This window comes from Chiloscyllium punctatum, chromosome 15, assembly GCF_047496795.1.
Source record: "Chiloscyllium punctatum isolate Juve2018m chromosome 15, sChiPun1.3, whole genome shotgun sequence".
Taxonomy (NCBI): domain Eukaryota; kingdom Metazoa; phylum Chordata; class Chondrichthyes; order Orectolobiformes; family Hemiscylliidae; genus Chiloscyllium; species Chiloscyllium punctatum.
Window position 1 is genome coordinate 85560227 of NC_092753.1, and position 27974 is coordinate 85588200.

Genomic DNA, 27974 nt, shown 5'->3' on the forward strand with positions numbered 1-27974 from the left:
GCAGAGCAACGGGCCGCAGCCTCCAAGACCGCTGTTAAATCCTCTGTGGATGAGGTCCAGGTTCTGGAACGCCGAGTCCGGGCCTTGGAGGAGCAGATTGATGACCTTGAAAATCGAAGTCGTCGGGAGAATATTCGGTTGCTGGTCCTAGCATGACTCCAGCACTACAGGGATAAGCAAATGTTGCTGGATGTCTCCAGAGCTTTGGGGAAGGATCTCCAAACTGGTATACAAAGGATCCAAAATAATGCTGTTCCAGGACTTCTCTCTGGTCATAGTACGTAAGAGGAAGACATTTGATGAGGTAAAGAAGCATCTGAGGGATTTAAATATTCAAAACTCCATGAGATACCTGGCAACGCTGCACTTCAGTCACAGAGGGTCTGTGTATAACTTCAAACCACTGGAAAAGGCAAAAAGAATTTTTGGATGCTTTTAAATAGACTGAAGGACCTGAATTATATGGACCTTTTTTTACCCCCTTTTTTTCCTCTTCTGTCCTTTTTTTCTTATCTTTTCTTGGAGGGGGGGGAATTTTCTTTTAACTTTTTTTTATAATTTGCCTGGTTTATCTGGTTGTTGGGGGGTGTTTTCGAGTTTTTTGAGGTTTCCTTTAATATTTTCTGGGATTGTAATTTTATATATATAATTTCATGATGCCGCTTTGTTAAGAATGCCTAGGGTAATAATATGGAAGGGATGGGTTGGATCCCCACTTTTAATTACCTTGTTATAAGACATTGGTAGTTATTCATGATATTTTGCAACGTCTGGGGCGAGGGCATAGCTCTAGCTGAAGGAGTCATGGAGGAATTATCGGACAGTAGGAGTGCCCCCTTGTGGACAAAGGGGAAAGTCCCCTTTTAGTTATATTTTACGTTATTATTTTTAGGAGCAATTTTTATTAGTTTTGTAAAGGTTGCTTTTTTTAAACTTATGTGAATTGTTTGCAGTTTTTACTCAACGTTTGTTGTGTGGGGTTCCTCCTCCTGGGGGGTTTCGGACTTTCTTGAACGATCATGGCTAGCCATTCATTTAAATGGTGCGCCTGGAATGTTAAAGGAAGCCACTTGCCAATAAAAAGGATAAAGGTATTAACAAGCCTTGAAAAAGAGAGGGTTGATGTAGCCCTTTTACAGGAGACACGCCGAACTGACAAGGAGCACTTGGAGCTGCAGCAAGAAGGATCTGGTTAAGTGTTCTTTTCATCCTTCAACTCAAAAAGTAGGGGAGTGGCCATTCTTATTCGGAAAAATCTTTCATTCCAAATGTTAAGCCAGATAAAAGATGAGTCTGGATGGTTTATAATACTTAAAGCTCTCATATATGGAGAGGAGTATGGGATTTTGAATGAATACTGTCCCCTGGCACATTCTTTAAAATTCGTAACAGATTCGTAACAAAGGCTGATGGCCTTTGGGGTATGTCACATGATTATAGGGGGAGATTTTTATTGTATTATTGATCCCAAGGTGTATTATTAATACCTAGGAGCTCTGCGGGCATATCTTTGTGATCTAGGCAGTTGGTTGATCTGAATAGGGAGTTGGGACTGATAGATGTGTGGAGGTGTGTTCATGCTGAGGGTAGAGATTCCACTTTTTATTCTAACCAGCACAAGTTCCATACCAGAATTGATATGTTTTTTGTCCCCTCGATACTATCCTGTAATATAGGGACTACAGCTATTTCTTACCATGCAGCAGTCTATATGGAGGTGAAGACTTGTGTTGATAAGATAGACTCCTGACATTGGCATATGGACCCTTTCCTGCTGAAGGATAGTAATTCATAGAATACTTCTTGAAGGAATTTAAAGCTCTCTGGGACATTAACTCAGGTACGGCCAGTAACCCATCGGTGATGTGGGAGATTGCTAAGGCATATGCGCACGGCTTAATTATTTCATATTCTGCGACCCAGAAATGACAGAGTGGAGAACAACAGTGTCTGCTCAAGGCTCGCCTGAAGGTAGCTGAGTCAGCAGATGCTGATAGGCCATCCATAATTAAATTACAGCTGATTACAGCCCTCAGGACTACCTTGAATGATATACTTACTCAAACAGCAAAGAGGGAGATACTATTTGCAAAGCAGAAGCGATAAGCTGGGCAGGTATCTAGCATACCTTGCCAGAAAGAAGGCTCTCCAGTCCATTACATCTATTAGAGATGGTGCTGGCACTTTGACTTATGGTCCTAAAAAGATCAACGCAGCTTTTAGAAAGTTTTACTTTGAGCTGTACCAGTCGGAGGGCCGTGAGGATAGAACAAGGAGGATGGAGTCTTTTTTTAAGAATCTGGATCTTTCAGGCATAGCCTCGGAGCAGGTGTCTTTTTTGAATGCACCCCTGACAACTCAGGAGATGCAGGAGGTGGTAAGGAAGCTCCAGAGTGGCAAAGCGCCCAGGCCATATGGATCCCAGGTTGAGTTTTATAAAGAGTTTATAGACAAAGTGGCCAGACCACTTATAGACATATACAACCACTCATTTCGTCAGGGATGTCTCCCCCCCCCCCCCCTCCCCCCCCCCCCCCCCCCCCTCCTTGAGAGAAGCAAATATCTCTCTCATCTTCAAGAATGGGAAAGCCACAGGCGACTGTACTTTGTACAGGTCTATATCCTTATTAAATGTGGACTTTAAAATCCTCTTGAAAGTGCTGGCATTAAGAGGGTTTTACCATTTCAAGTCATAGAGTCATAGAGATGTACAGCATGGAAACAGACCCTTCGGTCCAACACGCCCACATCAAACAGATATCCCACTTGCCAGCACCCAGCCCATATCCCTCCAAACTCTTCCTATTCATTTCCCCATCCAAATGCCTCTTAAATGTTGCAATTGTACCAGCCTCCACCACTTCCTCTGGCAGTTCATTCCATAACCGTACCACCCTCTGTGTGAAAAGGTTGCCCTGTAGGTCTCTTTTATATCTTTCCCCTCTCACCCTAAACCTATGCCCTCTAGTTCTGGACTCCCCCACCCCAGAGAAAAGACTTTGCCTATTTACCCTATCGATGCCCCTCATAATTTTGTAAACCTCTATCAGGTCATCCCTTATCCTCCAATGCTCCAGGGAAAAACAGCCCCAGCCTATTCAGACTCTCCCAATAACTCAAATCCTCCAACCCTGGCAACATTCTTGTAAATCGTTTCTGAACCCTTTCAAGTTTCACAACATCTTTCCGATAGGAAGGAGACCAGAATTGCACACAATATTCCAACAGTGGCCTAACCAATGTCCTGTAGAGCCAGAACATGACCTCCCAACTCCTGTACCCAATATTCTGACCAATAAAGAAAAGCATACCAAATGCCTTCTTCACTATCCTATCTAAAATAGGATCAGACAGGGTTTATTTAGGGTCGCAGATCTACTAATAATATCAGAAGAGTGTTAAATATGGTACAAGTCTGCCAGCAAAGAGCGATACAGGGATTAGTTATCTCCCTAGACACAGAGAAAACATTCGATTGGGTAGAATGGCCATACCTTGTTTATACTATGGAGCGGTTTGGTATTGGACAGGTCTTTACTAAATGGGTTACAGTTTTATATAATGACCTGAAAGAAGCGGTGATTACCAATGGCATAAGATCGGATAGTTTTAGTGTTGGCAAGGATGCCCTCTCTTCCCACTATTATTTACACAAGTGATCAAACTGCTGGCAGAAGCCATCCAGACTCACCCCAGTATAACAGCCCCGGAGGAAGGATCAGGCAAGCATAAAATCACTCTTCATGCAGATGACGTTCTTCTTTTCTTAAATGATCCATTGGCATCTGTGCCCTGCTTAATTCAAGTGGTTAATTTATTTGGTGTGTTTTCAGGTTACAAAATTAATTTTATGAAATCAGAGGCCATGCCGCTAGGAGGTCTTAGCAGCATATCTAACTTTGCGGATGGATCCCACTTCCCCTTTCGGTGATCACTGGGAGGTTTTCTCTATTCAGATATTTTTATTACCCCGGCATTTGGTCAGCTCTGTAAAGCTAATTATATTCATCCATTAGAGAAAATAAGGCAGGACCTCCAGCATTGGGAAGAGCTCCCAATATCCTGGTTAGGAAGAATAGCTTTGGTTAAAATGAATATCCTCCCAAGCTTATTATACCCCAAGAGAATGCTTCCCTTGATGTTGCAGAAACAGGCACTGCATAAACTTTATGGTTGGTTTGGTTCCTTTGTTTGGAATCATAGATGGCCCCTTAATAAATTAGATAAACTATAGCTCCCACTAGTAAAGGGAGGTCTAGATTTTCCAGACTTTAGAAAGTATCAACTGAGCTCTCTGCTATTATATGTGGCTGACAGGGTCTCTTGTGATCCACAATTAATTTGGCTGGATATTGAGGCTTCCTAATCAAGATGCCCCCTCATCAATGTATTATTTCTGGATAAGATAAGAAACGTCATGGACCATTGTAAAAGCCCGATTGTCCTAAACATAATCAAAGCTTGGAGGATGATACAACAGGGTTAGGGTTATCTACAAAGAAACCTCCCCCTTTATCCCTATAGTGGAAATCTTCAGGATTTCAGGTAGGCTTGACAGACGCTGGATTTAAAATTTGGGAGTCCAGAGGAATCTCCTGTTTGGGAGATTTATTTGATGGGGAGGTCATGATGCCCTTTGAACAGTTATGTCAGAAGTTTGGGTTGCCTAGTTAGGATCTCTTTCGATATTTTCATGTACGAGACATTGTACAAAAAAAACTACACTGATGACCAATCCTTATAAAGCAGACATGGAAAGGAGAGTGCTTTGGCCAATGGGTGCACCCTTGTTCAGTACTCTCTAACACGCTCTATGTAGCAATGGGTTGAAGGACATGGGATGGCTATATAAAACCTGGACTCAAGAATCTCCTTAGAGATGTGGGAGGACATCTGGGAAAATGCCAGGAAGGTCTCTATCTATAATAGGAATCAAGCTATTCAATTGAAGTTACTTCATAGAGCCCATATATCACCAGAGCAGCTTGGAAAGTTTAAGGCAGGAGCGTCTCCAATGTGTCCTAAATGTAAAATTGAAGTCGGTACTCTCACTCATTGTTTGTGGACAGAATAGCAAATGCCTTGGCAAAGATTTTGGGAATGGAGATTGAGTTAGACCCAATGTCTCTCCTTTTGGGCTCTTCAAATCTTCCCTCTCTAGATGGATATGGGAAGAAATTATTTTCTACCCTCTCCTTTATATTAGCAAGCTGGGTGTCCGAACGTCTCCCTGGACTTTCAAATTGGCATAGGATAGTTATGGAACATATCCCTCTAGACATCCTTACAAATATGGTGCACCAAAAAATGGAATTGTTTTATAGAAGGGGGCAGTCCTTCCTGAGCTACACTGATGCATATGTATTGACCATACTGTCTAGGGCCTTGTTTAGCCATGAGGACTATGTCAGTTGGTTTGAGGGCCCCGGATGAAGAATTCTGTATAAATACGGGTTTTGTTACGACTTGATATAATTTTACTTTGAGTGCTTATTTTATTTACTTTTTCCTTTTTTTCTTTTTATTGTTAGTTATTATTATACTGTGGTTTTTGTAATATATAGTTTTTTTTCTTATATTTTATTTTGTATTATGGTAGTTTGTAGAGTAGATTAGTAGTTAGTTTTTTTTATATTGATAGTCATCATACTGTAAAATGATTACACTATTTTGTATTAGTGTTAGAATTTTATAAGAAACTTAAAAACATTTTTCTTTTCTATAAAAATATTTATAAAAAAATCAGTGATAGTGAGCTGTAGTGATAGCAAGAAAACAAAAATGACACTCCTGTTCCTTTGCAGAATTATCTGGCCCTTGACTATTTGCAAGAGGCACAGGGTGGTACCTGCATTGTTATTGACCCCGGGTGCTGCACCTATGTTCCAGACACTTCGGACAATATAACTAATCTAGCAGATCACATACGCCTAGAGGCTGATAAGATACAGCAGGAAGGGAAACAATTCCAAAATTATAACCCACCGGGATGGCTCAGTTGGCTACTAGGTAACTCATGGGGTTCATATCTTTTGCAGGCATTTACTGTCCTCATTGTGAATGTAATTGCACATTGTCTTATTATGGCTCTTTAACTAATGCAGTAAAGTTTTGATGGTAAGGGTTATGCCGGGTGCCAGCGTTCATATGGAACATTCCTCGATAGGGGACAAAGAGGCACTTGAAGTATGGCTGTAAGTGGTATTGACCATAGCCTCTGACCATTATGGGGGACTGAAGCAGAGCATGCTGGGATTGTTGACTAAATTTGTAGAGAATGCTGGGATGATTGACAAATGGCTACTAAAAATGCTGACCAGTATGACTTTGCAGGAACAAGCAAGATAAGCTTTTGGCTGTTACCAAGAAAAACACCAAACCAAGACACACGGAATTTTTAACTATTGTTACACTATCAGAAGGCAGCATTTGTTTGGCTCACAGGAATGTGTAACTGTGTGTATGTGATTAGGAAAACATAAACAACGGTAAAAAAGATAGCTGCACCATGTAACTGTTGAGAAGCTGGTTTCGACGCCCGTTGAGGTCACATGCTTCTCCTGAAAGCTTTTTATTCAATAAACTACGTCTGGTTCCCTGCTAAATTTGTATTTTTTTTTACCTACAACAGAGATAGATGATCAGCCATGATTAATAGAATTGTAGAGATGGTTCGATCAGTCCAATGGCCCCTTCCTGCTCCTGAGTTTCTGTGCGTTGACATAACATGAGGGTTGGTTATCATTAAAGGATTTGTGCTGCATGACTAATTGTATGATCTATCTCACAGTGGATTACCTGTCATAAGTCATTGAGTCACAGAGCTGTACAACTTGAAAACAGACCCTTTGGTCCAGCTCATCCATGCCAAACTGATATCCTAAATAAATCTAGTCCCATTTTACAGCATTTGGCCCATATCCCTCTAAACCCCTCCTATTCACATACCCATCTAGATGGGTACCATTTAAATGTTGTAATTGTACCAGTCTCCATCATACGCACACCACCCTCTGCATGAAAAAGATGCCCCTTACATCCCTTTTAAATCATTCACCTCTCATTTTAAACTTATGCCCTCTATTTTTGGACTCTCCAACCCTAGGAATAGTGTTGGTTATTCACCCTATCCATGGCCCTCATGGTTTTATAAACCTCCATAAGGTCACCCCTCAGCCTCTGACACTCTAGGGAAAAATAGCCTGTTCAGCATTCAATGTCTGATTGATAGCTCCAAGACCTTAACAAATCTTTGAAGTAGGGCTAGAAATACGTGTCATTATCAGAGATTAAGTGGTTGAAGAAATCTAAATGTAGTGAGTAGCTTTTTTATAAATAAAAGTTTTTTTCTAAAAGTCATTTCATCAGTGGACACTTATAATTTCTTCTTAGGCTAGGTCTTGATCTCTGTTCATGGTAGATAATGGGTGAGTTAGCGTGGAAGGTGCAGGGCAAAGGGTGAAGGTTTAGGGACCTCAATTGGCATGAGTTGGCATAGTCACTGTAAAGGGCCATGGGACAAATGATGCAAGGGCACAAGTTGGCATAGATTGGGCATGAGGCGTGTGTGGGGGGGTGGGTGTGTTGAAGAGTTGAGAGACTGTTCTGTATTGTTCTTTTTTAACAAGGCAGGCCTTTTAAGAATGCCTGCTATTACACCCAGCAGCCCCTTAGAACTCTTTCCAGGGGCATTGGGCCCGACTTGAGTTATGGTCCGACTCGCACAACTGAAACTAAAATCCAGAGCATCTCCCCCTCCGTGTTGAGTTTGCGGAGACAGGAATTTTCCCAACTCTGCACTCAACTCAGGAGCTCTTGATTCCTATGGATTCATCTAAATTTATTGTAAGCAGTGATGCTACCAATATTCTGTACAAGAAGGTAAATGAATCATATTTTTCGGGTATTCCAGTTGATAATCTGAACCACAGATTCAATTGGCTATGCGTTATAAAAGGTCTTCAGCAGCTGCAGTCATTTCAATAGGCCATTTCCTTTAGTATTCACTCACTCAATGAATCAGCTGACATTGCTGAACGTTGCTTCAGAGTCATTCAACAATACAACAATATGTACACTGAATGGTTTCCTTACAAAGCTGTATCTAACCAGCACAATATGTACACCATCACTATTTGGATCAGGAAGCTATATTTCTTCTCCAAATCTTCTCAGCAAGTCATCAATCTTATCCCCTCTCTTAAAAGTGAGGTTTTGGTATACTATCAGAGAAATCCTTAAGTAAATTGGGAGAGTATGGAGAGGGTCGCTGGTATAATAAGGGAGCCTCTCAAATTGTCGCAGGGAATTGTACATCACAGCAGTAAGAAAGAAGCATCAAGGAGCTTGACACTTGTCCTTTCTTTATCTTCTCAAAAAAACAGTCATTTCTAATCTTGTCCATCGTCAGCGGTATTTCTGAAATCAGACAATTACATAATAAGCGAAATGAAGATCATCAATATAAAGACATCACGTGATCAGCAATATTTGTCTTTCCACAGATGCTGCCAGACTTGCTGAGTTCCCTCAGCACCTTCTTATGTTTATTGCAGCAGCTGCAATACTTTGCTTAACATTAATCAGATTTAAAATTTCAGTTGACCTGTGTTCTACTCTGAATACTTCAATAAGGGACCTCTCCCATTTCAGAGAGATATAAGTAAGTCATGTAAGTCTGGACATTCAGATATGACCATACCTTGCCTTAAATTGGTTTACATAGCACCTGTAATATTACCATAAGATCATAAGACATAGGAGCTGACATTGCTTGAATATTGATTGAAGTTGCTTAATGGGAGGATGATGAAAAAACATTTAAAATTTAGTTGCCTTTAAGAGGTAGACATTTAGTCGAAGAGATAAGTTTCAAGGGACATCCAAAAGTCGGAGAGAATCGAGCAGCAAAGGAGGCATTCCAAAGCTTTGGGTCTAGAATCCTGATGGCACATCAACCAATACATATCATGGAAGTGGAAAGCACCAAAATGGGTGGAAATTGGAGATCTCTATAGGTCGGACGAGGTTAATGTTGCGAGGTACAAGGCCAGGCTGACTGTGAACCATGCTCAGGTCAGTTTACCAATGCAGCCTATTGTGTAGATTTTGATCAATTCACATAATTAATTTTGCTTTAGCAAAATATAATTTAGGTGAGCATGGGTTAGGGAGAACAAAAAGGTGACAAGATATCTCATAACTTTTAAAACAGCTGGAAACACAGCTCAGTCATTCAGAGCAACTAAAACAAAACAAAGAACTGAGGATGCTAGAAATCAGAAGCAAAAACAGAAATTGCTGGGGAAACTCAGCAGGTCGAGCAGCATCTGTGGTGAGAAAGCAAAGTTAATGTTTAAGGTCCAGTGACCCTTCTTCTAAAGCTCTTGCCTTGCACAAATTGACTGCAAGATAGGACCATAGAGTCATACAGCGCGGAAACAGACCCTTCGGTCCAACCATCCACACTGACCATGTTCCCAAACTAAACTCATTTCATCTGCCTGCACTTGACCCATATCCCTCCAAACCTTTCCTATTCATGAATGTACCCAAATGTCTTTTAAACATTGTAACTGTACCTTCTCCACCTTTCCTCTGGCAGTTCATTCCACACACGAACCACTCTTTATATAAAAAAGTTGCCCCTCATGCATTTTTCAAATCTTTCTCCTGTCACTTTAAAAATATGCCCTCCAAACCTTCAACACCCTCACCATAGGGGAAAGATTATTGTCAATCACCTCACCTATGCACCTCATGATTTTATAGACCTCATTAAGGTCCCCCCTCAACCTCCTATGCTCCAGTTTTTAAAAAGTCCCAATCCCTTCAGTTTATTTTTATATCTCAAACCCTCCATTCCCAGAAACATCCTAGTAAATCTTTTCTGAACCCTCTCCAGTTTAAAAATATCCTTCCTATAACAGAGCAGCTAGAAGTGCACACAGAACTCCAGCAGAGGTCTCACCAACAATCTGCAAAACCTCAAATTCCTCACTTTTCAAATGTGGCGATAGTAGTAACAGCAAAGTAAGTGAAGAGGCATTGAGCATATCCAGTGGTTAGTAAAGGCCATCTGAAAATGCAGGTCTTGCCTTCTCTTAAACACTCAGTCTTAAATCTATAAGAGTCCAACAAACCAAATCACAGTAACAATGCAGGCTTTGGAACTAAAACAAGATTGAACTCAATTGTGAACTCACGACAACAAATGTTGGCAATCACTGGGGGTCAGACAATATCCATGGAGACAGAGAAAGCTAACATTTTGAGTCTAGATGACCGTTCATCGGCTCTGACGAAGTTAGCTTGCTCTCTCTCCATGGATGTTGTATGACCCACTCTGATCTCCAGCATTTGCTGTCTTCAGTACAGATTCCAGCATCTGCGGTAATTTGCCCCTGAACTCAATTGTGATCTGTTTTCCCCTCCATAACCCTATTGCCCCAGTATTATCACATAACCTGTCGACATTCATACCCAGGTTCACACATGTCTAACTAGCCACATTTGACATTGGAAAGTACAGGGAAGCCATGAGGCAATGGCTCAGCTTTTGTCATTTCTCTGTAGAAGTGTGACTATATCTTCCTGAACTGTACCAGAATGGTTAACAAGGATAATGGGAAAAAAGTTTGCTAACTTGGGGGCAGCACGATATTAACACTGCTGCCTCACAGCAGCAGGGACCCATGTTCAATTAAACCTTCAGGCAATTGTCTATGTGGAGATTGCACATTCTCCCCATGTCTGCGTGGGTTTCCTCTGGATGCTCCAGTTTCCTCCCACAATCCAAAGATGTGCAGGTTAGGTGGATTGACTGTGCTGAATTGCCCGTAGTGTTCAGGGATGTGCTGGCTAGATGAGGTAGCCGTAGGAAATGCAGGGATGGGGTGGGTCTGGGCGGGGTGCTCTTCAGAGAGGTGGTATGGATCTGATGGTCAGCTTCCATATGTAGGAATGCTATGAATTTCACAGGAACAATAGCACAAGGCAAACCAGGCCCCTCTTGTTAAGCAGGAATCTGGTGATCAAGGCTGCTAAAAGCCTGCTTGATCCTTATGGTTATCAAGGCTATTACATTAAAGATAGAAGGGAGGACAATGAAATGGATGTCTCTTGGATGGATAATTTTAGAGTCCCAAGCGACCTTGACATGAGTCGGGTTTCCTGAAAATTTCAAGAGAAAATACTTAAAAATATGGTTTCAAGCTATTGGCAGCATATCCTCGAAACAACCATCGCATAAGCAGGAGTTCAGAGTTCAAAAAAGAAGCACAGATCCATCTGAGTGACTGGAGCCTTCCCAGGTATTCCCCATCACTGCAGGTATTACCTCAGTCCCTTAATGAGTCTGAGGCAGCTTTGTTTGTAACCTGATGTCAATTTAAGCTGCAGTGTTAAACTGAGAGATAAACAAAGAAGATGATTGCAGCAACAGGACGGGCTGTAATCATTGCTTGCATTGATCGGAGAGGGCATCAGACAACAGAAGAAGAAAGGAGAAATTTCATAGAACATTTATCAGAAGGATGTTGTGAAACTTGAATAGGTTCAGAAAAGATTTACAAGGATGTTGCCAGGGTTGGAGGATTTGAGCTACAGGGAGAGGCTGAACAGGCTGGGGCTGTTTTCCCTGGAGCGTCAGAGGCTGAGGGGTGACCTCATAGAGGTTTATAAAATCATGAGGGGCATGGATAGAATAAATAGACAAAATCTTTTCCCTGCAGTAGTGGAAGTCCACAGCTAGAGGGCATAGTTTTATGGTGAGAGGGGAAAGGCATAAAAGGAACCTAAGGGTCAACGTTTTCACACAAAGGGTGGTGCGTGTATGAAATGAGCTGCCAGAGGAAGTGGTTAACATTGGTACAATTACAGCATTTAAAAGGCATCTGGATGGGTATCTGAATAGGAAGGGTTTGGAGGGATATGGGCCAGGTGCTGGCAGGTGGGACTAGATTGGGTTAGGATCTCTTGTTGACATGGACAGGTTGGACTGAGGGTCTGTTTCCGTGTGGTACATCTCTATGACTCTATGACATAGAACAGAGAACAGTACAGCACAGTATAGGTCCTTCGGTCCTCGATGTTATGCCGGCCTTTTGTCCTACTCTAAGATCAGACTAATTTACATACCCTCATTGTACTAACTTGCATGTGTCTATCTAAGAGTGCTTCCATGTCCCTAATGTATCTGATTCTACTACCATTGCTGGCAATGCATTCCACGCACCCATCACTCTCAGCGTAAAGAACCTCTCTGACCTCTCCCCTAAATGTTCCTCCATTACTTTATAATTATGCCCCCTCATGATAGACATTTCTGCCATGGAAAAAATGTCTCTGTCTACCCACTCTATCTATGCCTGTCAATGTCGTGTACACCTCTATCAAGTCACCTCTCATTCTTCTTCACTCCAGTAAGAAAGGCCCTAGCTCGCTCAACCTTTCTTCATAAGATATCCCTTCCAGTCCAGACGACATCCTGGCAAATCTCCTGATAAGGCAACCAGAACTGAACACAATATTCCAAGTATGGTCTAACCAGAACTGCAGCATTATTACGTGGCTCTTAAACTCAATCACTGTGCTAATTTAGGAATAATCCTTGGCATGACATCGTGGGCTGAAGAGCCTGTTCTGTGCTGTACTTTTCTATGTTCTTTGAAAGCAAACACAACATACGCCTTCTTAACAACCCTGTCTTTGAGGGATCTATGGACATGGACCCCAAGATCCCTCTGTTCCTCCACACTGCCAAGAGTCCAATTCTCAGATAATCTGGTCCACGTCAATACATTTCACTTGCCTTCAGTTGCAGATAAATCCAGTCCAAAAATGTTGTGACCCTCACGTACACTCCTGGTTTTCCTATTCTGGCGCAGCCGTATCCCCAGCTTGTGATGCCAACTAACCACAACAATGACTTCTGCTTTGTAATCAGAGGGCCACCACTGTCACCCTGTGTCACAAAAAGAAAATATTTTTGCAATGCAGAACAGTTTAACTTAGATATTTATAATTTAGTAACTACCTACTGAAGAAACAATGACCTCGTTGATCAGCTGGCAGGCACCATGGATCCAATTCCAAATGAAGATGGGACCAATGTGCTCAATCTTTCTTTATTTCTTGACCTCAGTCATGGACGGTATAAGATAGTTGCTATGGAAGTGCAGTGTTGCCATGAGGAGGGTTGGACAGAGTAGCTAGGGTGAAGCTTCTCGTAAGTGAAACAAGAACGAGAGCGCGTAGACTTAAAGTGATGTGGAAATAAAGCAATTGTGTGTGAGAGAAAAGCTTTTTTCACACAGTGAGTAGTTAGGGAATGGAATGCAGTCCCTGGAAATGTGATGGAGACACGTTCAGTTGTAGTATTCAAGTGGACATTGGATATTTATTTGGATAGAAATGGTGTGCAGGTATATAGGGAAAAGGCAGGAGATTGGCAGTCATAACAGAGCTGGACTAGATAATAGAGCTGATGGAGACATGATGGGCCAAATGGCCTCCTTCTGCACCTGTAATAATTTTGTGATAAAGTACCATTTTGTAGGTGTATTCCATATATTTATGTTTGTATTGCATTTTCTGAGGCAGTATTTCACAATGGAGTATGAATGATCCTTACTCTAGATCTACTGGACTGTCCCTGACACTGGACTCGTGACTGCTGAGGGTACAAAGTGATAAAAAGCCATTTCTGATGAAGGGCTCCAGCCCGAAACGTCGATTCTCCGGCTCCTCGGGATGCTGCCTGACCTGCTGCGCTTTTTCATCAACACACTCTCAACTCTAATCTCCAGCATCTGCAGACCACACTGTCTCATAACCCTCAGTGCCTCTCCATAGTTCTTTAGAAAGAGCAGTACATTATTATTAGAGGCAGAATGACTTCAACGTATTGATGTCCAGAGTTTTCTCTGAGTAACTGTGAAACCTTGAGGAGCTTTTAGAGTTTTTTTTTATCTAAAGGATACTGACCATAAGATGTGGAAACAGAAGTAGTCCATTCAGCCCAACAAGTCTGTCCACCTTTCAATGGGATCTTGGCTGATCTGATAATGCTCAACTTTCCTCCATTTCCCCATGATTCCCTTACTCACTAAAATTCTGTCTATCTCAGCATTGAACATATTTAACAAACCAGCCTCAACAGCCCTTTGTGGTAAAGAGACCCACACTGTCACAACCCTCTGAGAAAAGGAATTCTTCCTCATCTGTATCTTAAATGTGTGACTCCTTGTTCGCAGATTATGCTCTTTGGTCCTGGACTCTCCAACACAGGGAAACAACCTTTCCACAACTACCCCTGCCAAGTCCCCTCAGACCCGTGCATGTTTAGTGGAGAGTCTAGAACTCAGTGCCTGAAAGAATGGAAAAGGCAGAGACTATTATCTCATTTAACCAAATTACACTTGGCGGATTGCATCCTAGATTGCATCCTAGATTAACAGATGGAAAGTGCATGAGGATGGATAAGTTCCAATAGAAAATTACACTTGGCTGAATGGCCTCCATCCATGCTGTAAAATTTGACAATTATGCGTGCAAGGATGCATCAACTGTGGGAGTGGGTGGGATGTAGCAGAGGAGGGGCTTAGGTGGAGCGTGCAGAATTTGTCGCAGAACCCAGTGGATTTAGGTTCATGCCCTGTACAAGAAGCAAGCAAAATGGGTCCGTCCTTGATCCAATTCACTCTTTCATCAATGCCTTAGGGAGATCCTTAGATGCTGCAGGACCCTTACCAATTATACACTAGAGTACAAACTCTGATAGCTCCCTTCAAAGATGGTACGCTCTGAGCTCACTTGAAAACCTAATGAAAGGTCTCAAAAGATTTTCCATGTTAAAGGACTCAATTTAAAATATCAAATACAAAAACCTTGAAAGAATGAACTTACAAGGAGAAAGTGAGGACTGCAGATGCTGGAGATTAGAGTCAAAAAGTGTGGCGCTGGAAAAACACAGCCGGTCAGGCAGCATTCGAGGAGCAGGAGAGTTGACGTTTCAAGCATAAGCCCTTCTACAGCACATATTTACATCTAAGAGGTTTATAAGATGATCAGAGGAATAGATAGACAGTCAGAAACTTTTTCCCCGGGTACAACAGAGTGTTACAAGGGGACATAAATTTAAGGTGAAGGGTGGAAGGTATAGGGGAGATGTCAGGGTTAGGTTCTTCACCCAGAGAGTGGTGGGGGCATGGAATGTGCTGCCTGTGGGAGTGGCAGAGTCAGAATCATTGGCGACCTTTAAGCGGCAATTGGATAGGTACATGGATGGGTGCTTAAGCTAGGACAAATGTTCGGCACAACATCGTGGGCCGAAGGGCCTATTCTGTGCTGTATTGTTCTATGTTCTATGTTCTATAACACTAAATGTACCCCTTCACTCCAAAGTTATGCCTTTGAAATAATGCATTAGCCTCAATGTTTAAAATTAGACTGTCATTCCCCAATTATGCTGTTTTATTCAGAGAGATCTTTTCTGGGTGACATCTTGCTTCCTGCTTTCTTTGCTCACCCTGGGGAGGGCACCATTTGCCAGTTCGAATGTTGTTTAGCCCTCTTTCCTGCAGTACTGCTTCCTACTGGAAAGCAACTTGTGGCAAACAAGTTCTTAATGGCAGAGATTTTTATTGATCTACAGACAACTTCAAAGGAAAACTCTTCCTATTCCCATGAAAATTTCCACAGGACTAAATGTTTATGCTGTTCGAACTATCCAAGGCATTATATGGACCCTGACCAACTTTGACAGATTCTGGATTAGTGGTGCTGGAAGAGCACAGCAGTTCAGGCAGCATCCAAGTAGCTTTGCTCTTCCAGCACCACTAATCCAGAATCTGGTTTCCAGCACCTGCAGTCATTGTTTTTACAACTTTGACAGATGTACCATAGGAAGCATTCTATCTGGATACATCGCAGCATGGTACGGCAACTGCTCTTCACAAGACCAGGAGAAACTAGAGAAAGTTGTGAACACAGCCCAGTCCATCACACAAGCCACACCTCCCATCCACTGATTCCCATCTATACTTCTTGTTGCTGCAGAAGAGCAGCTAGCATCATCAAAAACCCCTCCCACCCCAGTTATAATCTCTTCCAACCTCTCCAGTCAGGCAGTAGATACAGAAGCTTAAACACATAATTCAACAGGTTCAAGAACAGCTTCATCCCCCCTATTATTAGATTGCCAAATGAACCATTCAAATTTCAAATTTAGTATTGATCTTGCTATTCGTACAGCTGTAACTTTGTAAGCTGTAAGCCTCACTCTGTTCAATCACCCGATAGTCTGTAGTCTTTCTTATGATCTGCCTGCACTGCACACAAAACAAAATTTCTCACTCTAATTAGATGCATGTGACTACAATAAATCTAATCAAATATGGGACACAAGCAGTCAATAGATTGACCTCACAGATGATAGTCATAGGGATTTATTATTTTCAATGTTGGACCAAGAATCTGCTGGACAGGTCACAGAAATTTCACAAAGTGCAGGCATAACATAAGGCCCTCATAGATCAGCAATAAAGAAAGGACCCTCATTCACTATGGCCAGAGAAACATGAAGTCAATGACCAATATTAGAAGGCCAAGTGTTTAAGCCTCACTCCAGTGATGGTAGTGTATAGTTCAACCCAGCACTTTTGTTCTGAGGGAGTGCTCCTTTGTTGGAGGTGTTCTCTTTCAGATGAGAGTTAAAACAAGGTCAAGTTTTCCTTCTCAAGTGAACTTCAATGAACCTACAAGATTATTCAAAGAAGAACAATTCTCCCAGACAACATTTATCCCTCAATGTTCACGTTAAGATTAGATTAGATTACTTACAGTGTGGAAAAAGGCCCCTCGGCGCAACTAGTCCACACCGACCCTCTAAAAAGCAACCCACCCAGACAAATTGCCCGACAGTTACCCCTTCACTTAATACTACAGGTAATTTAGCATAGCCAATTCACCTAACCTGCACATGTTTTGACTGTGGGAGGAAACCATAGCACCCGGAGGAAACCCACGTAGACACGGGGAGAATGCACAAACTACACAGACAGTTGCCTGAAGCGGGAAATGAACCTGGGACTCTGGCACTGTGAGGCAGTAATGTGCCAACGTGCCGTCCATATGTTTTTTGAGCAATCATATTGTAGAGTCATACAGTCATAGGGATGTACAGCATGGAAACAGACCCTTCTGTCCAATTCATCCATGCTGACCAGATTCCCAACCCAATCTAGTCCCACCTGCCAGCACCCAGCCCATATCCCTCCAAACTCTTCCTATTCATATACCCATCCAAATGCCTCTTCAATGTTGCAATTGTACCAGCCTCCACCACTTCCTCTGGCAGCTCATTCCATACACGTACCACCCTCTGAGTGAAAAAGTTGTCCCTTCGATCTCTTTTATATCTTTCCCCTCTCACCCTAAACCTATGCCCTCTAGTTCTAGACTCCCCAACCCCAGGGAAAAGACTTTGTCTATTTATCCTATCCATGCCCCTCATGATTTTGTAAACCTCTATAAGGTCACCCCTCCGCCTCCAACGCTCCAGGGAAAACAGCCCCAGCCTGTTCAGCCTCTCCCTTTAGCAAAATCCTCCAACCCTGGCAACATCCTTGTAGATCTTTTCTGAACCCTTTCAAGTTTCACAACATCTTTCCAATAGGAAGGAGACCAGAATTGCATGCAATATTCCAACAGTGGCCTAACCAATGTACTGTACAGCCGCAACATGACCTCTCAACTCCTGTACTCAATACTCTGACCGATAAAGGAAAGCATACCAAATGCCTTCTTTACTATCCTATCCACCTGTGACTCCACTTTCAAGGAGCTATGAACTTGCACTCCAATGTCTCTTTGTTCAGCAACACTCCCTCGGACCTTACCATTAGGTGGAGAAGTCCTGCTAAAATTTGCTTTCCCAAAATGCAGCACCTTGCACTTATCTGAAACAAATTAATGGCAGACTATCCTACACTACACATGTACCTGCACTCCTTAAGTACCGAACTAGTTGTGCAACATTTTGTGATGTCTAAGGTTGTACAAAATGTCCTATTAAGTCATCTTCCTTCATTCTTTTCATTGTAATTCATGCTATGTCTTTGTGAAGCTTCATGCAGCTACACTCATTTATGGATACGGCACTTCCTCCTCTCAGGCCTTGGCCCTTCCTTCTGTAAAGGAGCCGTTGTGCCCACACTTTTACTGAGGGAACATATTCTTTAAAGAATCCAAATGGGAGCATTCACTTTAAAGGAGGGGAAGCAACCTTATTTTAGCTTGGAAATTGCAGATGTCTCCTCCACCCATCAAGCCACTCATACCCCTGGAGAGAAACCAAGGCCTCATTCAATTGAGGGGGTAGGTTCTTTGATCGCAAAAACAGAAGGGCAGATCATTATGTGAATGGTGGCAATTTAGGAAAAGGTGAGGTGCCACGAGACCTGGGTGTCATGGTGGAACAGTCGCTGAGGGTTGGCATGTAGGTGCAGCAGGTGGTGAGGAAAGTTAATGGCATGCTGGCCTTCATAGTCAGAGTATGTTAATATTGGAGTAAGGATGTCTTGCTGCAGTTATACAGGGCCTTGGTGAGGCTACACCTTGAGTGTTGTGCGCAGTTTGGTCTCCGAGTCTGAGAAAGGACATTTTTGTCATTGAGGGAGTCCAACAAATGTTCACCAGACTGACTCCCGGGAGGGCAGGACTGACATATGAAGAAAGACTGGATCGACTGGGCTTGTATTCACTGGATTTCAGAAGAATGAAGAGATATCTCTTAGAAACATAAAATCCTAATGGAAGTGGACGGATTAGATGCAAGAAGAATGTTCCTGGTGTTGGAGAAGTCCAGAAGGTGGGGCCACAGTCTAAGACGAAGGGGTAAGCCATTCAGGACTAAGATGAGGAAGAATTTCTTCATTCAGAGAGTTGTGAACCTGTGGAATTCTCTCCCATAGGAAGATGTTAGGGCCAGTTCATTAGATATATTCAAGAGGGAGCTGGCCCTTGCAGCTGAAGGAATCAAGGCGAATGGGGAGAGGGTAGGAATGGGATACTGAGATTGCATGATCGGCCATGATCATATTGAATGGTGGTGCAGGCTTGAAGGGCTGAATGGCCTACTCCTGCTGCTATTTTCTATGTTTCCATGTTTTAATGAATTCACTCTCCTTACACTCTGCTCCCTACATCAGCACACGCAGTTCACAATCTGTGAACACCCAAAGGTCATCTTTTCCCAAATTTCCTACCATTTCAATCAGCAAAGTAAGCAAGCTGCCTGATTACGTGCTGGGAGCATTCCTTCTGCTTCTGTTTGGTGGTATAGCCGATGTTTGTGCAGAGCGGAGATTTAACAAGGAAGGGATGAGGGGGAAGGGTTCATACTACACATGATGAATGTTAACAATACCTGACAAGCATCACGTCCACCCTCTTCCAAACCTGCGCACAACATGCGAGATGTGATGGTATCGTAATATAGTTTTTTACAATCATAGTAAGTAAGTAATGGCACAACAGTCCAATGTAGAGTGGCTGCTGGAGATCCTGATGAAATGAACAGAGAATGTAATAACTGACTAAGCGACATTAATCCTGCTTGATCCAATACTAACCCTACATACAACCTGCAGCAGGAGCAGAGAAGAGTCAAGGATCATTACCCTGAGCTGATGCAGTGGTCAATGAAGGACCCACAGCTACTGTACTGGTTGATGTTGAGGAACAGGAAGCTAGAAATGGCCTTAATTAGGGAAGAGATCACTGAGATTTTATAATATAAGATTTGAGCCTCACCAGCAAAGCCAACATTTATTGTCTATTCCTAATTGCCCTTGAGGAGGTGGTGGCGAGTTTTTGTTATTGAAGCTTTACTATTTGCATTGTTTTCATTTATCCAAATTGCTTTTGGAGAGGGAGCTCCAGGAATTTGACTCAGTGGCAGTGTTAGAACAGCGGTATATTTCCGAGTCAGGATGACGTGTGTGGGGCATGGAAGGGAACTTGCAGGTTGGTGGCATCTGCTGATATGGCCCTTCTAAGTGATCGTGAATTTGGAAGGAGGTGTTGGTCGAGTCTTGGTGAGCTGCTGCAGTGCATCTTGTAGATGGTACACGTTACTGTCACTGTGCGTCAGTTGTGGAGGGAATGGATGTTTGTGGACGTGGTGCCAATCAAGCGGGCTGCTTTGTCCTGGAGAGTGTGGAGCTTCTTGAGTGTTGTTAGACCTGCAGCCATCCAGGCAAGTGGGGAGCATTCCCTCACACTCCTGACTTGTGCCTTGTAGATGGTGGACAGGCTTTGGGGAGTCTGGGGATGAGTTACTTGTTGCAGTATTCTAAGATTCCAACCTGCTGTTGTCACCACTGTGTTTATGTGGTGAGTCCAGTTGAGTTTCTGGTCAATAGTAGCCCACAAGATGTTGATGATGGTGGATTCAGAGATAACAAGGTCACTGAACACCGACGGGAGATGGTTCAATATTCTATTGTTCGAGATGGTCATTGCCTCTCACTTACATGGCGTCAAGATTGTTTATGGCTTATCAAAACCTAAACCTGAATGTTGTTCAGGTCTGACTGCATCTGGGCCCAGGCTAGATCGGAGGAGTCACACACGGACCATCTATCAACATACCCACACCTGACCTGAAAGCATTTTACTGATGGAGTAGCCCTGGGAAAATCCTGCAATGATCTCAGGATTGAGATTTTTGGAGGCTGATACCACTCCCATCATGCAAAGGATAATTCCAACCAGAGTCCCCCCCCTCCCTTGACTTCAGCTTTGCTCGGGTTCCTTGATGTCACATTTGATTAAGGATGGTCTTTCTGTCAAGGCCAGTCACTCTCATCTCTCACCTTATGTAAGCGTACCCTATTATATTCCAACCTCTCTTTTGGCCATGTTTAGATCAAGGTGACAATGAATTCTGGAGCTGAGATCTGCTGCTGAAACTGGACTGTTTGAATTGAAGGTATTATTGAAAATGTGCCCACTTTCCATCACTTTGTTGACAATTCTGCAGCACAGTGGTTAGCCCTGCTGTCTCACAGCATGGGAGACCCAGATTTGATTCCACCCTCAGTTGGCTGTCTGTGTGGAGTTTGTACATTCCCTCCACGTCTGTATGGAGTTCCTCCTGGTGTTCCAGTTTCCTCCCACTGTCCAAGGCTGTGAAAGCGAGGTGGATTAGCCATGCTAAATGGCCCATGAGAGTCCAGGGACATGGAGGCTATGTGGGACAGTTGTGGAAAATGCTGAGCTACGAGGGTAGGCTAGGTGTGTGGGTCTGCTGTGGGATCCTCCTTAGAGTGGTCGGTGTAGACTCGATCGGCCGAATGGCCTGCTTCCACACTGTAGGGACTCTATGATTTCATGGAGGGTAGATTGTCTGGCAGTTAATTGGCCAGATTGGATTGGTCAATTCTATCAGCTAGAAGGTGAGAATAGTGTTACTGAACTGTTTTTGATCACCCGAGATGGGAAGGAGACTTTCTTACAGTTACTGGCCCTTGTTGCTGCCTTTTAATTTCTCTGCCTCCCCAAGGGGATTTTGTGGCTGAGAGTGTGTGTGGGCAATGTCAGGATTTGGGGCGTGGAGGCGGGTGGGACGGTGGGGGGGGGAATAAGCACCTAGTCAGGATGTTGCAGACATCAGAGGGAGGGGCAGGTCTGAGATACCAGCCTGCCATTCCTTGAATCTCAGCCCATTAGTCTAGGTGAGCTGTGAGCACATTGTACGGTGTGTGACTGAATAGCAATCTGTACTCTCTTACCTCCTTCCAACAGGTCTCCCCATCCAGAAATCATGCAATTGGACCCAGTAGGAAATGTTTGCCCATAATTTGGCAAGCACGCTGGTCTTATCGAATCTAGTGTCAGAACAAAATATTGGAGCTGTTATCTGCAAGTGGAAACGTTTCAAAACCAATTCATAAATGGGCTAGTTACATCTCTTCCAACTGCATGGTTTTTCAGGTTTGGCAGTATCCTACTAAAGAACAAAGAAGACTTGCATTTATATAGCACCTCATCATATCTCTTCAAAACACCTCAAGCTGTGAACTAATTTGAAGTGGAATGATTCCTGATATCTCTGTTGATGCATTTTGGGACCTCTCCATAGCACAATGAGAATGTATGGGGTAATGAGATGGTGTTGTATTCATTGAGGTAACAATGATAACAGTAGTCATATGAAGAATAGACTGTCCTTGTGAGAGATGTACTCACGTATTATGAACAATGTGTAAACAAAAGAGTCTTCAGCAACTGAAACAGATCATGGTCATTCATAGGTAGGGGAAACAATTACAGGCCACGGGCTGTGACAAGACAGAAGAATAGTCATCTCTCCAATGTGCAGAACTGAACCAGGAGACAGAAGCTTTGTGGCAACACAAACCACTGTCAGCAGTTTTTCATGTACCTGTCTCCGATCTATCCTTTTCAATTTCTTACCATCATTTTGCAGATGGGTCAGACTAAACTCACCTGGTTCGGTTCTAATTCACCCAGACGCAGCCATTGAGTCACTTGTAAGATTCTCTTCCTTGGCCCACTCCGATTTCCCCTTTATGTGCTGCTCAAAGCTGGATTGGTTTCAAATATGGCGCTGGCTTTCCACATGTTTGCTGATGACACTGAGATTGAGCTCATCAGCATCTCTCACAAACCATCAGTCATTCCGAAATTGTCAGGCCAATGCTCAGGAACTCCCACCAACTAAACATTTGGAAGTCTGATGCCATTGCGTGGAGCAAGCAACAGACCACTTCCATCAAGACAAATACTGTCTGTCTCTCAGGTTGTACCTAAAGGACATTGCTGCTAGTTTGGGTCTATGGCAAGTAGTACCCTCACCCTCAGGTGTTTATAATGTATTGTCACTTATAAACTTTTCTTGCATTTTCATTGATATAAGTCACTATAATGCATGTGCCATATTAACTATGGTAATTATAAAAAGAAATACTTGAGACAAGCTCGTATAAAGTTTATTTTTTGTTTCTTTTCCAACTCCTGATGCCGCTAGAGCTGGAAGGAGGAAGGGCCTGATCTCCTGTGCCAAAGATTGCAGTGGCAGTAAGGTAAGGAGTGTTCGGGTTCCGGGGCTAGTCTGCTCCAGCTCACCCGGCCAACTGCATCCTTCTGTCGTTTTTATTTTTCCACTTACCTGTCGTATCATATTCATTGTTTCATCTTTTCTGTGGCTGTGGTGAAAGAAGGGAGCTGCTGTGACAACAGATCCCATCTGTTTCCTCATGGCCACGGAGGTTGTGGCTGGAACAACGTGGCAGGTGATTGCATTTCCTCGGGAATTTAGACGGTCCCTCAGTCCTTGGGAAGTTGGACGGTCTCTCAGTCCTCGGGAATTTGGACGGTCCCTCGATCCTCAGGCATTTGGATGGTCCCTCAGTCATAGAGATGGAAACAGACCTTTCGGTCCAACCCGTCCATGCCGACCAGATATCCCAACCCAATCTAGTCCCACCTGCCAGCACCCGGCCCATATACCTCCAAACTCTTCCTATTCATATACCCATCCAAATGCCTTTTAAATGTTGCAATTGTACCAGCTTCCACCACATCCTCTGGCAGCTCATTCCATTCACATACCATCCTTTGTGTGAAAACGTTGCCCTTTAGATTACTTTTATATCTTTCCCCTCTCATCCTAAACCTATGCCCTCTATTCTGGACTCCCCGACCCCAGTGAAAAGACTTTGTCTGTTTATCCTATCCATGCCCCTCATGATTTTGTAAATCTCTATAAGGTCACCCCTCAGCCTCCGACACTCCAGGGAAAACAGCCCCAGCCTGTTCAGCCTCTCCCTATAGCACAAATCCTCCAACCCTGGCAACATCCTTGTAAATCTTTTCTGAACCCTTTCAAGTTTCACAACATCTTTCTGATAGGAAAAAGCCAATGCCAGTAAGGAAAGTTCGGGTTCGACAAATAACGGTCTAATTTCTTCAGTTATGTTAAAGCCAATTCACATTGAAGAAACAAGTGTTACATCAGAACCAATATATATGTAAGAGTGACCATCGCATAGTCCTTATGGAGACAAAGTCATCTCTTAACATTGAGGATACCCTCCAACGTGTTGTGTAACACCATCACCATGCTAAGTGGGTAAATTTTGAACAGATGTAGCAACACAAGAAACAGGGCAGTCACTTTGAGCTACCAACATCAGCAGGATGGTACTCCAGTGCAATCTACACCTTCATGGTCTAGCACATCCCCCACTCAACCGTTACCATCAAAGCCAGGGGATCAACCTGGTTCAATGGAGAGTGCAGGAGGGCATTGCAAGAGCAACAGGGTCAAAGAGTGTGGTGCCAGAAAAAGCACAGCAGGTCAAGCAGCATCGGAGTATCAGGCGAGTCGATGTTTCGCGCATTAGCCCTTCATCAGGAATGCCAGGAGCACCACCAGGCATACCTGAAAATAAGGTGTCAACCTGGTGAAGCTGCCAAACAGGACTACTTAACATCTCAACAATGGAAATAAAATGCAGAATAAAATGGAGAAGTGATTTGGTATGGACCAGATCAGACTCCCTCACAATAGGTTGAAAAGGTAGCCTCGACCCTAGCTTTTTCTTATCTCAAAGGGAGATGTGAAGAGCAGTGTTCTAGGTGTGATATAACTGGCTAAACCACTCAACGTTAAGCAAAATATAATTTATTTAAACACTATAGGTAAAATACAAACAAAAGGAAGAGGAATTTATAATAACTTACCACTGGAAAACTTAACCAATTAATAGATATAATGCCTATTACTAATTCCTGTTCCAAAGTGGTAACATCCCATGAACACATCCCTTGACGAAAAGGTAAATTTAGACATAGATTCTTACATACTGTTCAACATCAAGACAGATTTCAGGGAAAGTCACAGCTGAGAGTCATTTTACTGTAGCTCCAACATTTCTCTGACCCAAACAGCTTCTGAGAGCTACAGCTAAAAAAACTAGAAATCCTGATCTTGGAGAACTAGTTAATCCCCTTCTGTTTTGAAAAAAAAACAGAATGCCTCTTAAATTATTGATTTAGGTCGGCTCTAGTAGACACTTCAGTACCTTTGCCTTTCTTCAAGAACAACCCAGGACAGTATAATGTTTTTAAAGAGACAGCATCATCACAGATCCCGCTATTAATAAATCAGATCTCAGCTTTGCAGTCCTGCCTCATCCATTTATGAATGGTGGTGGACAATGTGACAAGTTACAGAAGGATGGTGTTCTATATTATCACATCCTCGATGATGGTGGAGCCAAGCACGTCAATGCAAGTGACAAGGCTGTGCATTCTCATCCTTCTTCAGCCAAAAGTAATAGAGTGGATGGATGGATATTGGCCTCCTCAAGAAGTCCCCAGTACCAGATGCCATTTTTCCCAGCCACTTCAATTCATTCCATGTGATATCAAGGAAGGGCTGGAGGCACTGGGCCCTGACAACATTTCTGCAGCAATACTGAAAACACATGCTCTCCAAATAGCTGTGTCTTCCACCTTATAATTCCTCTACTCTTCTGTACTCTCCCTTCACTTCCCTGACTCTACACTAGCATGTCTTGTCTTCAATTTTTTTTCTAATTCTCCATAGATGCATTCTGATCTGCCAGGCTTTCTATTATCCAGCTCTGAGATGTGAGCATCATTGTTAAGTGTCGAGAGTGTGGTGCTGGAAAAGCACAGCAGGTCAGGCAGCATCCAAGGAGCAAGAGACCCAACATTTCAGGCATAAGCCCTTCATTCGGAATGAGGCTTGTCAGCTAGGGGGCATGCTGAGAGATAACTGGGAAGGGGATGGGGTTGGGGAGAAGGCGATAGGTCAGAGAGGAGGTGGAAAGGTGATAGACAAGTCAAGAGGGTGGTGCCAAGTTGGAGGCTTGGGAATGGGATAATGTGGGGGAGGGGAAATGAGGAAACTGGTGAAATCTACGTTGATCCTGTGTGGTTGCAGGATGCCAAGGTGGAATATAAGGCTTTCTTCCTCCAGGTATTGTGTGGTAAGAGCTTGGCGATGGAGGAGGCCTTGGACCTCCATGTCCTTGGTGGAGTGGGAGGGGGTGTTGAAGTGTTCAGCCATGGGGCATTGGGGTTAGTTGGTGCAGGTGTCCCAGAGATGATCTCAGAAATGACCCACACGTTGGCATCCTGTCTCCCTGATGTAGAGGAGTGCAATGGACACAGTAGAAGAGTTTGGCTGAGGTATAGGTAAATTTCTGTCGATTGTGGAAGGCTCCTTTGGGGCCTGGGACAGAGGTGAGGGGGGCAAGTATGGGCGCAGGTTTTGCATTTCCTGGGGAAGGTACTGGGTTTGGGGTGTGGGTTGGTGTTGGGAGTTGGGGGGGGGTTGGTGGACATGGATCTGACAAAGTCAGCATTTGCTTCTCAACCCTTATTGATGAGCTGACTTCTTGAGCTGCTGCAGTCCATGTGGTGTAGGTACATTCACAGTGCTAAGAGACTAGTTCCAGGATTTTGAGCCAGTGTGAAAGGTGATATATTTCTAAGTCAAAATGATAAATGTCTTGGAGGGACAGGTGATGTTTTCAATATCTGATCCCTTTAATCTTCCAGGTGGTCAAGGTTGCTGGTTTAGAAAATACTGTTGAAGGATTTTTGGCAATGTAATACTGTGTATCTTGGAAACCTTTCACTATCTCCAAACACATTAAAGGCACTGTATAAATACAAGTCACTTCTGTTGTTTATTACTTGGTCATTAAACTATTGGGAAGAATGTATGATTAACCAGGTGGGAAAATCCAGGTGGAAGGTCATCTGATTAAATTCCTAATTGAATTCAATCCCCAGGGTTAGTAATCCAACGACTGCAGAGGGGAGATCAGCCAAGCATTTTCACAAAATACATTGAAAATTACCTGAAAACGTGAAAGGGGTTTTTAGCCTCAGTAATGCAATGTCATAATCTTTGTTTGCCTTGTTAAACTTTTCATGGGTGATAAATTTCTGTACAAAGCGTGGAGCTATGACACGTGTTTCAGATTGATGTAAAATGCCACCATACACTCGCCAGCGGGAAGAGAAAGGATGCCTGCAACAAAAAAGGGACAAAAAAGATTTATAAAAATAACCTCCTCCAAATCTTATAAAATCTAGTTAGAGCTTTCAAAGCAACAACATATAACATAGGCTCTTGAAGCAAGACACTGTACCTCTTCGGTAAGATGTGACTTGATTGAAAATATAATATTGTAGAATCCCTAGAATGTGGAAGCAGGCCATTTGACCCATTGAATCTACACTGATCCTCCGACAAGCATTCCATCATCCCTGTAACCCTGCATGTCCTATGTTCAATCTACCTAGTCTGCACATCCCTGAATACAAAGGGCAATTTAACATGGCTAATCCATCTAAAGTTTGGAGGAAACCAAAGCACCCAGCAGAAACCCACACAGACACAGGGATTGTTGTGCCACATTTCCCCTGACTAATACACCAAACCTACACATCCCTGGACACTGTGGACAATTTAGCATGGCCAATTCACCTAACCTGCACATCTGTGGACTGTAGGAGGAAACCAGAGCACCCAGAGGAAACCCATGCAGACAGTTGCTCAAGGCTAGAGTCGTACCCAAGCCCCTGGCACTGTGAGGCAGCAGTGCTAACCACTGAATCACCATACTCACCAAGGCAACTGGACCCTCAATGTAAATCCTTTGGAGTCTTTGATACTCCCTTCCTCAAAAAGTGGTGGAAGCAAAACCTTTGGGTATTTTTAAGGCAGAGCTGGATGGAAAATTGTCAATCAAGGAGGTGATAGTTCATCTGGGGGAGAGGAGTCAGATCAGCCATGATCTTATAGAATAGTGAAGCAGGATCAAGGGGCTGAGAGAGCCTACTCATCGATTTTGAGTTTGCATTTGTTTTTGGTTTGGTGTCCAGGAACAAACCTGTTTTAT

General features: G+C 43.2%; 1 protein-coding gene across 1 annotated transcript in view; it reads right to left on the reverse strand.

Annotated features, from left to right (window-relative positions):
• Nucleotides 1-11014: 11014 nt before the first annotated feature.
• LOC140485869 (transmembrane protease serine 2-like) overlaps nt 11015-27974 on the reverse strand; it is a 48984-nt gene continuing 32024 nt past the window's right edge. The window contains exons 8-12 of the mRNA XM_072584321.1: nt 26928-27100; nt 21798-21893; nt 19430-19566; nt 12808-12964; nt 11015-11172 (exon numbers count right to left, since the gene is read on the reverse strand). Of these exons, the coding sequence (XP_072440422.1) occupies nt 11015-11172; nt 12808-12964; nt 19430-19566; nt 21798-21893; nt 26928-27100 (721 nt within the window). The remainder of the gene's footprint in view (nt 11173-12807; nt 12965-19429; nt 19567-21797; nt 21894-26927; nt 27101-27974) is intronic.